This window comes from Arctopsyche grandis, chromosome 7 (assembly GCF_051622035.1).
Source record: "Arctopsyche grandis isolate Sample6627 chromosome 7, ASM5162203v2, whole genome shotgun sequence".
Lineage (NCBI taxonomy): Eukaryota > Metazoa > Arthropoda > Insecta > Trichoptera > Hydropsychidae > Arctopsyche > Arctopsyche grandis.
Window position 1 is genome coordinate 15,247,878 of NC_135361.1, and position 14,623 is coordinate 15,262,500.

The window sequence follows — 14,623 nt, forward strand, 5'->3', positions numbered from 1 at the left end:
TTTAGTACATATAGAATAGAAATATAAATTTTCAGCTTAATACGTTCAGGGGTGCGGACAGAGTAGTGGCACAACATTTTTGACCTTTCTACGAGGAAAAAAATCCCACTTCCGGTTCATTAAATTAAGTAATTTTTTTTTATTTTTTCTTAAAATCACTATTTTTATTATACACATTAAATATCAAGAAGCTTAAAACAATTTAAAAAGTCAAAATAAAATAATGAAATATTGTTTTTAAAAAAAATACTACTTCCGGTTTACAAATTCTTTGTATACAATTTGTATCGCTATCATAGTCATCAGTTCAATATCGAATTTTGTTTTGTAACCTTCTTATATTCCTCAGATACATACATAAAGTCATGGGTTGGTCACACCCGAATTTTTTTCGTTACCTTTCCGTAGTTTTAGTAATGCGTAATTATATATAGGTATAAGAAATTATATAATTCATCAAATAAACCAAAGAAACTTAAATATATCATATATTGAATATAAGTATTATTTTTAGATTTCCACCCCAATTTCAAAAAATACTGTATATGGATAATAATTAATATATATTCAAATATTAATGTTCATTTTTAGTTATTATTTATTTGTAGATTTTAAACATACTACATTGCAGCTTAAGTATATTTTCTCACATGTAATTCTTTCATATGAATAATGCCAGAGCGATTTTATAGTTATTACTGAGATATAAGGTCAACTAGGGTTAATTGACAAGTCTCACACTGACAAACCTATTATGCACTAAACTTTAATGGCTACATCAAAAGCGATTATTTATTGAAAAATAAAAATAAACCGCATTGAAAATATTCATATTCGTTTCTAAAATTTAATAAAAGTAAGTAAATAAATTAACAACAAACTTAATTAGACAAATATTGTGTAGGGAATTCACTTTATTTTTATAATGATAAATCAATAGGCTGAATAAAAGTTTAATGTTTAATATGATTAAATTAATTTAATTTTGACCAACTGTTAACATTATAAACTATTAAAGAAATATATAAAATTTGGAAATATTTTGATATATCATTACTCTTAGCTGAATATGTGGTTTATTATTATATTTATCTAAAATTCAGGAGTCATCAACCTGGAACTAGTCCTCGATTTTTTTTGACCTGCTTGTGATATTTTAAACTATTGCCTTCACAGTTTTGGTTGAAAATTTGGCTTCCAGGCAGAGTCGTAGCAATGTTTTTGACGTCTTTGGCACATATGTATATAATTTTTTTTTTAAATAAAACATATTTATTAAAATACAAAAATACAAAGACAAAAAATATAATACCAATTAAAATTTATTAAAACTCAACATGGAGCATATTTCTACAGATTATTTTTTGAGATTCATGCGACGATCGGTAACAATTATATTGTATTTACTAAAATACCTTTCAGCATCCACACTATTGACGGGACACCAAATAGATTTTAGAGCTGCACAACCAAACTCTTCATATTTAATTTTTGTTGCCATCAAAAATAGCAATATATCCGGCGTGGATTCACTTTTTATATTTTCTATTAATTGTCTAAAAAAGTGCTGATATCCTTCCAAACATTTAGCCTCTGTTAATACATTAAACAATGGCAGGTTTCTAAAAAATAAAACTGTTTCTTTAACATAAATATTAGATTTTGTACCTGCCACAGATGGATTGAATAGCGTTTAACTCAATGTTTGGAGGAATAGATTTGTCTCATTTAGTCTTGAGTGTGAGTCTAGTTTTAAGACGCTCTTTTGAGCAGCCTTTTGGATGCACAGCTCCAACTGTCTTCTTTTGTTTACAGTACATAGTAGACAAAAGCAGTTGCTTGGTTTCGACAGGAAAACACCGTCTATGGTAAACTGCAAGCTCTGTTTTGTCCCCTCAATTTCTTCACATAATAAATGGGCAAAGGGATAGGAAGACCCTCCTAAATTGTCTATTAATTTTATAAATTTTTTGCAAATTTCACATTTGTTTGTTATTTTAGCATCTATTCGCATATTTTACGAATTTAGCATCTATTAGCATCTATTCCGAATTTTATCATCAATTAAGCATTAATAGAAAAATGTCCAAAATACATGTCTGTAGTCATCGGGTACAAGACTAGTAGTCAATATAATATATAATTACGTACATACATATATTATTTTTTTAAAACGCACACACCATGTACACATCCGGCATCTGTAGAGTTTGTATACCCGAATACTGCGTATACCCAAAATTTTCTATTATATAAACATTATATTTCTACCATTTGAAATAATTTTATCCCCGTTTTTTATAATCTTTTATTACACTTGCAGAAATCAATCAATATTCATTTTATATTTTCCAATTTATCAATTAAGTCCGTGTCAAATCAATCGGAATATCTAATATTCGTATGAAGTCATTCGTATATTTTTTTATTTCATACTCTTAACGTTTACGTATCAATTAAAATTTTGATAATTAAATTATGATTGTAAATTTTGCTCTTTAATTTATTACATATTTATTTAATTATAATCGAGTTAAAACTTTTGAAATTAATTTATGAATTAAAATTGTAACTTTTAATTTTAGGGACCCAATATAAACGATGTCGAAAAAAAGAAAGACAGATGCATATTCTTAATCAATGGAATGATAATTACTTTTTATTATCATCCGACCCTCCATCGATTTCGAAATTACGAACCGGCTCATTTCCCAAAAAGGTTGGGAACCTCTGATCTACATACATACATTGTGCATGAATATCAAATATTGGCGTTGGAAAGATGCTTTTCAAATAACAAAAGACCGCTCCATTATTGTTCAAAGCAAGAGAACAAAAAGCATAGTTTTTTTAAGAAATTGTCACGGGAGCAGACAGAGTGGTTCGCGGCACGTGTTTTTTTTTTAGAAAATTTAACACGTTTTAACGTTAACTCGTCTGATTTATGCTATGGCGATCCAGGCTAAATGTCAGCCCCCGGAGTTTATTTTATCTTTGTATTGACAAAGGTTACACATCGATCGGTAACATATTTGAATAAATGGAGAGGAAACTTGTCAAAATAATAAGAATTAACATTGACATGAGGATACGCCCATCACAGCTGGAGTCATCGTAGATATGCCTCTGCGCCTTCAGTCCGTTTGTGGACTATTCACTATACATATGTAGTTATTAAGTATTAAATAATTTTAAAACATAAGCAGCATAGCTCGGTCGTTAAGTTTCTGCCTAATACCGAGAGTCACCGGGTTCGATCCCATGAGCTGACCTCGATTGAAAAGAATTTTTTTGAGTATATCTGTAGTGCTGCTAGTCAGATCTGGATATTTGTGACTCCAGGTGGATCGTTTCCTATCAGAAGTTGCTAATTTCTCTGATTTCATTATTGAAACGGTTCCTGATTGAAATTGGCTAAAAACCTTCCTACCTACTATATCACCACTATCTGAGTATGATTAATGTACAATAAAATTTATGTACAATTCATAGATGTCTCGTTAATTTGCGAGTTTTACAGTGTCTCGTATTTCAGCGGATTGTGTAATTAAAATGCTGCATTGTTTGTAATTGGCCAGGAAGGTGCATTGGGGTTTACCTGTAAGGCCTTCCTGGTATAAAATGTAAATGCAATAAGAATTCTGAGGCTTCTGTATGCATTCAACTATTATGCTCATGTTCATCACCAATTGACAACGATGTATTATTTAAAAATAAATTTAAATAAGTTTAAATAAACGAAATCTGATATATTATATTATTAGCAGCTTACAGCTGTAGCAAATTTCTTATTGGCAGTTAGGAATTCCGGATAAAAAAGTGTTTGTAAAGATGCAAGCTTGAAAAAACAGGTGAATTTTCCAGAAAAACTAAATCTATCGAAGATATTTTATATTATTGACAACCAATTTTTGTAGAAATTAATTGGATTTTTGTGTAAAAAACATATGAATAGATTTATAGAAAAAAGATCGACATTCGTGGTGTCAATGTAATGAAATTTCAATTAATTGAGAATGACAGCAGGTTTAATTTATAGTTTCGTCGGGGCACAATAGGTCAGTCAGTCCTAGTTGGATCTTAGACCAATTATAGTCGCCGCATCTTTGATGCTCCGAAGAAATTAATTCAAAAGAACAATTCGTAAAGTTTTCGAAATATAAATATTTTAGACGGAAAGAAAAGAACAATTGCAAACACCATGTTTCAATTTGTGGCCAAAAAGTAACAATTTTATATACATATATGTACGTTGGACACTGTGCAGCGATTCTCCATTATCGCAAACTGCGTCAGCGTAAGTACTCGTATCATTTGTATAATAAATAATTAATAATAAATACGATTGTAAGATTTTAAAAATACACTTTGAAGTTTGAAAAAACTTCATATTATTATTTTTTCCTCGTTATTATCACGCAAACGAGTTAAAGTTTTTTCATTGTTATACATTTACATAGATAATTTGATTTTTTAACCCAATTCGTCACATTATGATTATTTAAAATTTCGACATATAATACGATGTACATGCATACGTTGTGTCATGATAATTATATACATTATCTTATTATAATAACATAAGCTTTTAAAAATAAAAATAAAAAACTCATTTGTGTATTTCAACTTCTTGGTAACTCATACTAAACATCTCGATAATTATTCGTACATTGAAAATTATTGTTGCAATATTGTTTATTGTAACATTTTGTATCTATCACTAAGAATATTGTTACATCTTTTATAATATTTTTTTAATCAAATATTCGTTATTTTTATTTAGATGTTTTTAAGTCATGGAACTTTTTCAACTATGGTGATTACGAGATATTACTAATATTTTGGAGGTAATTAAATAAAATTTACTTTGATGTTTATTATCAAAAAATAAAGAAAAATTAATTGTAAATTTATTTATTTCAGGAATAAATTAATTTTTACGGTAAAAGAAGATTCACATACTTTAGGATGGGTTTGTTGGTATCATTTGTGTGTTGTTTGTCTATACTTTTGGGACATTTTGTCGGGATCGAGTCTCAAAAGTTAGATGGGAATTCAATGAGTTTACCCAATCATGGGATATGCTATTCGACAGACGTTAGAAATCATCCTAAATACTTAATAAAATTGAGGAACTGTTCAGTGATTGTTGGTACACTTCAAATCGTTCTCATCGATGGCAACTACAATATGTCCGAATATGTTTTTCCTGAACTACGAGAAGTGACTCAATACGTTCTGCTGTATAGGGTTCAGAGCATGAAGTCATTAGGAGAAATGTTTCCCAATCTGGCCTTGATCAGAGGTCAGAGGCTATTCCACAACTACGCTTTAGTTATATTCGAGATGTCACAGCTTCAAGAGGTAATTTGATCGGTATAAAATTAATGTCACTGTGATTAGAATATTAATATACTTTTTTTATATACACATGTAGATTGGTTTACGTGCTTTGACGACTATTCAACGTGGCTGCGTACGAATAGATCGCAATCCTCAGTTATGCTTCACCCGGACGATCAATTGGGAAAATATCACTGGAAAAGCCCATGGACATCATTTATCTGAAAACGGAAACCATCTTTGTCCTGAAGAAGATGCTTGCCGAGGATGCACTGATGAAACCTGCTGGAGTGCAAAGTACTGTCGATTTTGAAACATTATGTTCAAAGTATTATCTATCCAGTTTAAAACATCCTCTTTTATATTTATAGAAATTGCCAGAGAATTCCTTCTTTGTTTTGTCACAAGGAATGTTTGGGTGGATGCACTAATAAAGGATTTTGTTACCGCTGCAAGCACTACTCTGATGATGGTGTTTGTGTACCATCATGTCCACAAAAGAAGTAAGATTTTAAATTACATATACTGATTTTCTATACCTTGAAAATAGCTTACAAGATTGGGATCACAATATTAATTTTAATTACTCAAATCGGACGGTGTGATTCCTGCATTATTGAACTTTTATCTAACTAATAGTCTTAATTACCATATATTGGTCAGATAAAGTGCAGTTTTATTACTTTTTTTTTGCATTGATTTCACTCTTTCAATGTAAGTAACTCATTGTAAATGTAAAGATGATGAAATTGAAAGAAAACTTGTTTTTTTAACGCATTCATTTTATTATATAAATTATCACATATGATAATATAACTTCGTCTTATATCTACTTACAATATGTATGCATTACATATGTAAAATAATAAGTTGAACAATTACATAATAGATTGTAGTACATAGTACAATATAATATCAATCTGTCAAGCCACTATGATATGATATTGAATTAATAAAATAAAATAACAACGATAAGCTTTAGTAAGTTTCGAATAAATTGAGAAAATTTTAAATCAAAACAGAAAGCATGACGCCAAAAGAGTAATTTTCATTTCAGGTTCATACAACCCGGTTCATTCGAGTGTGTTACTAAGGAATTCTGTTCGAAACTCTATGGAGGTCACGGTTGGACATTCGAGAACAAATGTATCAGTCACTGTCCAATTGGCTACGAAACAGTAACCAAAAATGGAAAAAAGACGTGCTTATTTTGCGGCGATAACTGTAATATAACCTGTCGTGGAGCGGAAATTATGAACTTGGAACAAGCGCAAGCATTAAAAGGTTGCCACTTTGTTGAGGGAACACTCAACATCAAGATGTTTGGCGAATTTAGCCACGTAGACGATGTCATGGAGGAGTTGGAAGAAAGTCTCGGAGGAATAAGAGAGATATCCGGGTATCTGAAAGTGTACAGATCGTCAATCATAACGTCGTTGAACTTTTTGAAAAACCTAGCTGTAATACACGGAAACTCGCTGTTGTACGACAGATATGCATTCATCGTTCACGAGATGAATAACTTGCAAACATTGTGGAATTGGGATACGAAGAAGAATTTGGAAATAAAAAATGGAACCCTTTTCTTCCACCACAACCCAAAACTGTGCGTGAAAGTAATCCACAAGTTGGCGAATATCACAAATGTCATCATAAATGAGCATGACGTTTGCTCATCATCGAATGGATACAAAGAAGCTTGTCATCATAAAACATTGAAAATCGACAGTTCGAACATTGGTCAGACGTACGCAACTATCACTTGGGAGCGTTTGGTTCGACCGATTCCAGATAACGATCGGTCAGTAGACGATGTTGGTTATTTGCTGTACTACTTCCAAAACCCAGATGACGACATAGAGACCCATATTGGTATAGATTCTTGTGTCAGAAATATGTGGAGGAGTATTATCATTACAGAATCTAGATTGCCAACGCCTTTGGAGATGTCGTATAATATTACAGAGTTGATTCCATACACAAGATACGCATATTATGTGCAGACGTACAACAAACTGAGAGATCGTCAAGGATTAACGCACTTTGAAGATGGACAGAGTGAAATCAAATTTTTCAGAACGGTAATGAGCAAACCTCCAAGACCAGAGTTTCTAGAAGCTGTAAGTTATACGAACGATTCTCTAACTCTTTTTTGGTTTATGCCGAAGAGTTATACTGGAATAGTATTCGAATATGTTGTCGAAATGGAAATTGACCTGGATGGTCGTAGAGATTTTGACGAAAGCAATTTTTGTGAAATCGATATGCAATGGAATGTTCCACTACTAGAACCAAGACGTGATCGATCTGGAAAAAAAGAGAAGACTTATCCTATGGATTGTAAATGTCCCGATAAGAACACCCAAGAAGAAATCAATAATCTATTAGAAGAAATTAAACAACGAAAAGAGGAGGAATTGAACACGGAAGATCCTTGTAAAAAAACGTTAGCTCCCGGTCAGATAGGTACGTTTTTAGACTTCATCAGAATGTACCGATGTGGAAATTTCAAGAAAGAAAATGAATACGAGCTCGATGATATTCCAATCGAGGATTCTACAACCGAGAAAGTCCTCGATCGCGTCGAGAGAGAAATACCGATAATTGTGGAGAACGAAGAAAGGGAATTTAACATACACGAGATGCTAAATCTGGACATGCACTCGGTTCGACCCACGCGAGGTAACAAAACACACAACGACAAGTATCACATTTTTGTTAACAAGTTCCCGGGAAACAGCACCAATCACACGATTACAAATTTGAGACACTATGGATACTATCATGTATACGTTGCCGCTTGCATCGGAAAGAATGAGAATGATTGTGGTCCGACAGCTTCTGCCGCGGCGAGAACTTTACCTGGAATCACTGGTGATAAAGTGATTGATTTGAAAGTTGTGGCTATCAATCGCAGTGTTACAGATTTCGTCTGGAGTGAACCGAAGGAGCCGAATGCTGCAATAATTTTCTACACTCTTCAATATATAAGATTAGACTTGGATCATTTTATACCCATGGAAGTGTGCATAACAAGGAAACAGCACGAGAAGAACAATTTTAAGTTCACCGTATGGAATTTGAATCCAGGACCACACGCAACTCGAATTAGGGCATCTTCATTAGCTTATATTGGCGAGTACTCTGACTGGGTAGATTTTTATGTGTCTCAAAGAGTGTCCACAGTGGTTGTATTATCTTTGTTAGGTTTCTTTTTAGCTGTAGCTTGTGTAGCATCAGCTGTGATATTGTATGTACGTAGAAAGAGAAGAATAGCCGAAGAGGACAGGCGCGCTCTGGTAAGGCCTGGGTCCAGGAGAAGAATGCGAGTAGGCTACAGAAGAAGAGACAACGAAGAAGTGGAGATTTACGACATTAATTAATTTTTTATGTCGGTTTTGCGGAAAAGTGCTTAAATATTTGAATATCACGAACGATTTTCTAAGTAAATCCTTTTTGAAAGACTGAACAATTCATTAATCATTAAAAAATGACCAGTAGATCATAAGTGTAAATATTATTCTATTGATGGATTTGAACCAATACCGGGTATTAAATAGTATAATATAAATGTTAGTCGCAACAAAAAGAATATACAGTATTGTTTAAAAATAATTTGTAGGTTAATTCATCTCAATATTTGTTTTCATTTTTATAGACATTCAGATGAATGAACTTTGTAATAGAATAACATATGTACATAATTGTAGATATAAAATTCCTTGATCATCATTACAAAGACAGTATTAAAAATTTACCATATGAAGTATACATTTTGCTTCCTTACAATGGCTTCTACAGGTATGTATAATAACAATAATAATTTAATATTTTATGTTTGATGTTGATTAACCTTTTTGAAGTTATAATAATTGCTTATTACCACTAATTGTACAGTAAAAATGCTTCGATTGAATATAAAATTCCTCCTAGGTATAAAAGTATAGTATAATACTATGCATTGTTGTTAATTTTTCATTTATGAATTATGAGTTGAGCAAATAAATAAACGAATTTCTAAGATTATCATACTTAACAAAATTCGGAATTCAATCATAACAATAATTCTCCTAATCATAATTATTTTATAGTAATATTTAAATGATAAATGCATAATTACAATGAAAAGATTTACAAAAATAATTATCATCTATAATTTAAAATGTTGTACATTTGACAAATATGATAATTTCATTATAATGCTCGTAAGAATGAAGTAGTTTTCAACGATTTATGATTTTTTAAGATTTGGTTTGTTATTGTATTTTGTTTTTGATATTGTATTTGTGTTTTTATGTACATTTACATATGTGTGTATTTTTGATTATGACAACATCAACAGTGTTGACTGGAAATAATATTTTTGAATATCTATGATATGTTGATTCAACTATAAGATAAGTTAGCTTTGATTTCAATGATTTAATTACAATAAACAAGAATTTGATGCTATTAATTTATGCTATGATGATTCAATTGATACCAAGCAAATTTTATTATATTAACATATGCTTTTATCATTTTATTGTATTCTAAAATTTATGTTACCATGATTGCATGTCATTAAGCTACGATAGAAACATTAGATTGAATCTGTTGAATATACAGATTTTCGATTAATGTATGCACTTTGAAATTTATGTTGAAATGATTTGTCAAACATCTTGTGAATATTGATCAGAAATAAGTTAAGAATTTGAATAAACCATACAAAATAAAAATAATGAAATTTTTTGTCAATCCCACTCACTTCAAATTTCAAGCAGAAGTAAATAATAGTGGGAAATATAGATTAAAATAATTTTTTTTCACTATATCTACCGACAAAGCACTTGTCACTAGCTAAATTAATTTCTCGGAGATCTCATTCTCAAATTGTGAACATGCATTTCTTTATAAACATATGTTTTTATATATGTTCTACTGACAATTCAATTTGATTTTGAGCATCTTGAATGGAAGTTTTTGGTATACTTGAAGAACTGTGGTTATGATTCGGTTCCTGGTGCGGCAGTTCCCATGAGAAATCGTCGTCATATTTATTTTTTTCAGGCAACAATCCTACTAACGGTGTCTTCAAGAATATTCCTGTTAATGCAAATACAATATTAAATAGGATAATTCCAAATTATAAAAAATCAGACAAGCGTGATTAATTCGTGTCATAGTGTTATAAAGCAAATGTTCTATTGCTGATTGTAAAATCTATGGTGCATTAAATGATTTTAAATTACGAACGCCTCTATACGACTCTTTACAATCAAAGGAAGTATAGCAATTTGATTAGGAAGATCGGGCACGTTCCAGAAATTGTCATCTTTGTAAAAATGGTCTTCGCCTTGTAAGTATCCCATTAACGGAGAACACATTACTTTTCCTAACAAAGCATTATAATAAATTGACGTTACAAGCAATTTAACTTCATAATGTATACATTTTATTAAAAATTATCCAAAGTAAATCGTCTTTTTAATTTGTATAGTAAAAAAATTAATTTTTCAGATAATTAATTCTGAATTTTTTTTACATATGTAAATAACAACAATAAATGTTACTATTTCAAAATAATACATGCTTAGCAAAAAAACATAAATATATTATTTTTACCTGTGACAGCACCACTTGTAATTGCTAAAACTATTGTTACGGCCAATCCAATAAATTGATAAAGAGCTTGTTGACTACTAGTCCTTCCAGTTACATCATCTTCCATTGACTGCAATGAAAAAAGCATAAATTTTATTTTAAAACCAAAACAAATCAAAGAATTAAATCAAAATGAACTTGTCATTACAGACATGCCAGTGTTAGCCGAGCTTATTGCAAAAGGAACATTTATTGTATCATTATCAATGAAGTACATTTAGGATGAATGACAATATTACATATTGGATAATAGAATTTAGGTTACTTTAAAAGTGTGACAGAAACAAAAATCATAAACTGCATATAAAAAGTTTTCAAATCTGTAGAAAGTTTATAATACTGAGAAGAATTACTTACGAGGGAAATAATTGATTTTGAAGTATCCATAGCTGGAAATATGGAGTATAGAGATTTGTGATATTCGCTTTCAGAAGCCATAAAAGCGAGCAGAATGGATAGAAGTCCGGAGAACACACCAGGCATACCGTGCAAGTTGTGAACACCGCATGTATCTCGGAGTCGTAGTGCAGATGTTATTTTTGGCTGTAATATATAAAATATAATAAATTATATAAGTTTAGTATACACAGTTCTTATTAAAATTGGCATAAAAGTAGTTTTATTTAATTACTTCAATATTTTTTTATACTCAACACAGTTAACTGTAAAAATATATAAAAAAGAAATAAATAGCATTCCGCATAGCTCACTGTGGTTTATGTTTATACATAATATTCATTTCAACAAATTATCCATTTAAAATGCAATACGTATTTACATATATATGTATGTATGTGGAAACTTTTTTCATGATATGAAATGTCTAGAAGTCTACCTATTATTAAACAATAATTTTTACTTACAGAAATGGGATTTTGTATTATTGGTGACAGAATATTTTTGAGAAAAGATGAATGCAAATAAAATATAAACTCAATTTTAGTGATTATTGAATATTAATTAACATTAACAGCTATTTGAATATTAATTCAATATTCATTTGTTTATTTATGTATTACTCCTAAAATAACTTTTACTAATTCTAATGATCAATTATACCAATTTATGATAAATTGAACCAAAAGAGGTCTCCATCTAACATCTACATGCTTAAATTATGTATAATAAATAGCTTAAGTACATTGAATACACTATTTTATGCATTATTATTCATAAAATGGTGTATCAAAAGTAAAGGTTTTTGAGCTTTTCTTTTTTCTTATGCTGTACACTAGCATTAAAATAAGATAATACTATAATTTTTTTTTGTTACTATAAATACTAACAAAAATAAAAGAATAGGAAATAAGAAAATAATCACTTGATCAGAAACTATAATAATAGTTCATTTACTAATTAAATTAATTTTCAATAACTAAATGCGCTAGCGCTAAATGCTCGGAACACCTTTTTCCAAGAGGAAAAATTGATAGCAAACAGTATATATACAAGTTTTTCTTGATTCTACGGACCAAAACTTACATACTGAATCTTTAGTAATTATGTATATATTAGAATCGTGTTATCTCTTACCGTCAAGTATTTGTACCCGAGAACAGAGAGTATTCCAGCGAGCATTCCAGCCAGCATTGCACCAAACGGATGCAACATCAGATTGCACACCGAACCGACGGCAACTCCACCGGCAAGAGTCGAATTCTGCACATGTACCATATCGAATTTCTTTTCAGAGCTGGTCAACGAGGATATGATGAAGGCAGTTACGGTACAAGAAGCCAAAGAAATGTACGTATTAATTACGGCGCGATACTGTTCATCTCCTTCGACTAGACCGCCATTAAACGAAGGCCAGAAGACCCACAGAAATATAGTACCTTAAATATTACACGCACGGTTGAAATATACATACACAAATGTAATGAATATTATAAACAAACTAATACAAAATTAAAGAGTACTCACCGATCATAGCGAATAGGTCTGAATTGTAAGTCGGACCTTCCAACTCGTTGGGGGCGAATTCAGATTTTGAAGGTTTTAGCATGAAGCTGACTGCTAATCCGAAATAAGCTCCAAATGTATGCACAACGATTGATCCACCAACGTCTGTGATCTATTATGTTTAAAAACCACATGTTTTTAATTAACAACACTAGCACAAGTTAATGAAAGTAAAGGGAGAAGACCCTGCTAGCAGGAGTGACGGTCACTGACTGATTTATAAATGCAGAGCTATTGAGATTAAGAATTTCGTAGAAAAAGTGCATGAGTCATAAATGGGTTTTTTGGCAAAGTGCACTTATGTATGTATCTAATCTACCTGTGCGTGGAGTAATGGAGCGCGAGTTGGGAAATACTGCATAATGCATTGGCAACTTTATCCTTCTATAGTACACTTAAAGTAATAAAAAAAGGCTTAAATGTCAGGTAGCCTTTTTATGTTGAAAAAATATACTTAAATATATTTTTAATATTCCAAACCAACTCTACGCAACATGTAAATTTGCCGAATATGCCTCAAATATTTGATGAACCTGTTTTTTTGAAAATTATTACATAAACACAATACAATAATTTCAAATGTGATTTTTAGTTTCTAAAAAGGCTACTCAATGAACAATTTATTGAAATATTATCACACAGCGAATTGTTCGATTGCTTGAGCAATATGCTGGACAATTAGGTGATAGTATAATACTAGTTATAATATATTTTTTACGAGGTTTTAGTTAGTTCATATTCGAATACAAATAAACTAGTAGATATACATACATATATGTATTTCTACAGGCGAAATTACAATTTCATTAGTGCTCACCATAGATCTAGAATATACATCAATTATGTGTATTATACATCAATGGTGCTCGCCAGTAATCTGTATATTTGACAGTAAATTTTTTTTACAGAATGGTTTAGGATAAATGATGCGTTAATGTTACTTACTATTATGAATTGTGGAAAAGAGTTTCATATTAAAATTTGGAATAGTCTTTCCAAGAATGTAGTAAATTCTGAAAACCTTACTGTGTATTTTTAAAACAAGCAACATATTTAAATTTCTTTTTTAAACTGAAAGCATTTTTATAATTCTTCTTTTCCAATATCTGCATTTCTTTATATATTTTCGTTTGCTTTTAGTTATAAGTTTCTGTTATTTTTTTTTATACTTTTGTAGTTTATTTTATTTCTTTCTCTTATTTATATATGTATAAGTCAAATCCATTGGGTCCATTGGCTTTGCCACCTCCCCCAAGTATGTTAAGTAAATAAATAAATAAATATTACGATAACTTTAAAAATCTAAGCTCTGTGAATTATATTCGAAAAGTGGATGAAATAAACGGAATACAGCGAAAAATGTCATATTCAGATTCTCAGAAACCAAGCTGATCAAAGCAAATTTCAAGCTTTTGAATTTAATTATAAAAAATTAGACCAGTATTATTTTTAATTAACAAAAAAATCAACAAATGTAAGATAGAACTTATGAACTAACACATATTTTTAGTGTAATTTTGCAAGTCATATTTTACCTGGAAGAAATCTATTAATAGATATTCGTTTGCAGCAAAAATAGCAATTTCAAACACGCCCATCACCATCAATTGCAAAAAAGTAGTCTGACCAAGTACAGCTCCCATTGATATCAACACACTAGCAGCAGCAATAT

General features: G+C 30.5%; 2 protein-coding genes across 5 annotated transcripts in view; one reads left to right on the forward strand and one right to left on the reverse strand.

Moving 5' to 3' along the window:
* Positions 1–4,280: 4,280 nt before the first annotated feature.
* LOC143914923 (insulin-like peptide receptor) lies at positions 4,281–8,771 on the forward strand. Its single transcript, XM_077435329.1, has 6 exons — positions 4,281–4,297; positions 4,784–4,847; positions 4,924–5,364; positions 5,438–5,640; positions 5,715–5,846; positions 6,401–8,771. Exons 3-6 carry the CDS (start codon positions 4,969–4,971, stop codon positions 8,724–8,726), a joined length of 3,057 nt encoding a protein of 1,018 aa, XP_077291455.1. The 5' UTR covers positions 4,281–4,297; positions 4,784–4,847; positions 4,924–4,968; the 3' UTR covers positions 8,727–8,771.
* Positions 8,772–9,120: 349 nt separating this feature from the next.
* Positions 9,121–14,623, reverse strand: part of Rh50 (Rhesus blood group-associated glycoprotein Rh50) — an 11,907-nt gene continuing 6,404 nt past the window's right edge. For 2 of the 4 annotated variants that reach the window (XM_077435332.1, XM_077435333.1), the window contains exons 4-9: positions 14,487–14,623; positions 12,913–13,063; positions 12,523–12,824; positions 11,347–11,532; positions 10,951–11,059; positions 9,121–10,431 (exon numbers count right to left, since the gene is read on the reverse strand). The exon at positions 14,487–14,623 is cut by the window's right edge and continues 6 nt beyond it. In XM_077435332.1, coding sequence (XP_077291458.1) covers positions 10,253–10,431; positions 10,951–11,059; positions 11,347–11,532; positions 12,523–12,824; positions 12,913–13,063; positions 14,487–14,623 — 1,064 coding nt within the window. In that variant the 3' untranslated portion in view covers positions 9,121–10,252. The remainder of the gene's footprint in view (positions 10,432–10,950; positions 11,060–11,346; positions 11,533–12,522; positions 12,825–12,912; positions 13,064–14,486) is intronic. The other 2 variants (XM_077435331.1, XM_077435330.1) reach the window with 2 other exon arrangements.

Coding starts and splice junctions, on each gene's coding strand:
- LOC143914923 (XM_077435329.1), top strand. CDS start 4,969: ATGGGTTTGTTGGTATCATTTGTGTGTTGTTTGTCTATACTTTTGGGA. Junction 5,365..5,437: donor AGATGTCACAGCTTCAAGAG/GTAATTTGATCG, acceptor ATACACATGTAG/ATTGGTTTACGTGCTTTGAC. Junction 5,847..6,400: donor CCATCATGTCCACAAAAGAA/GTAAGATTTTAA, acceptor TTTTCATTTCAG/GTTCATACAACCCGGTTCAT.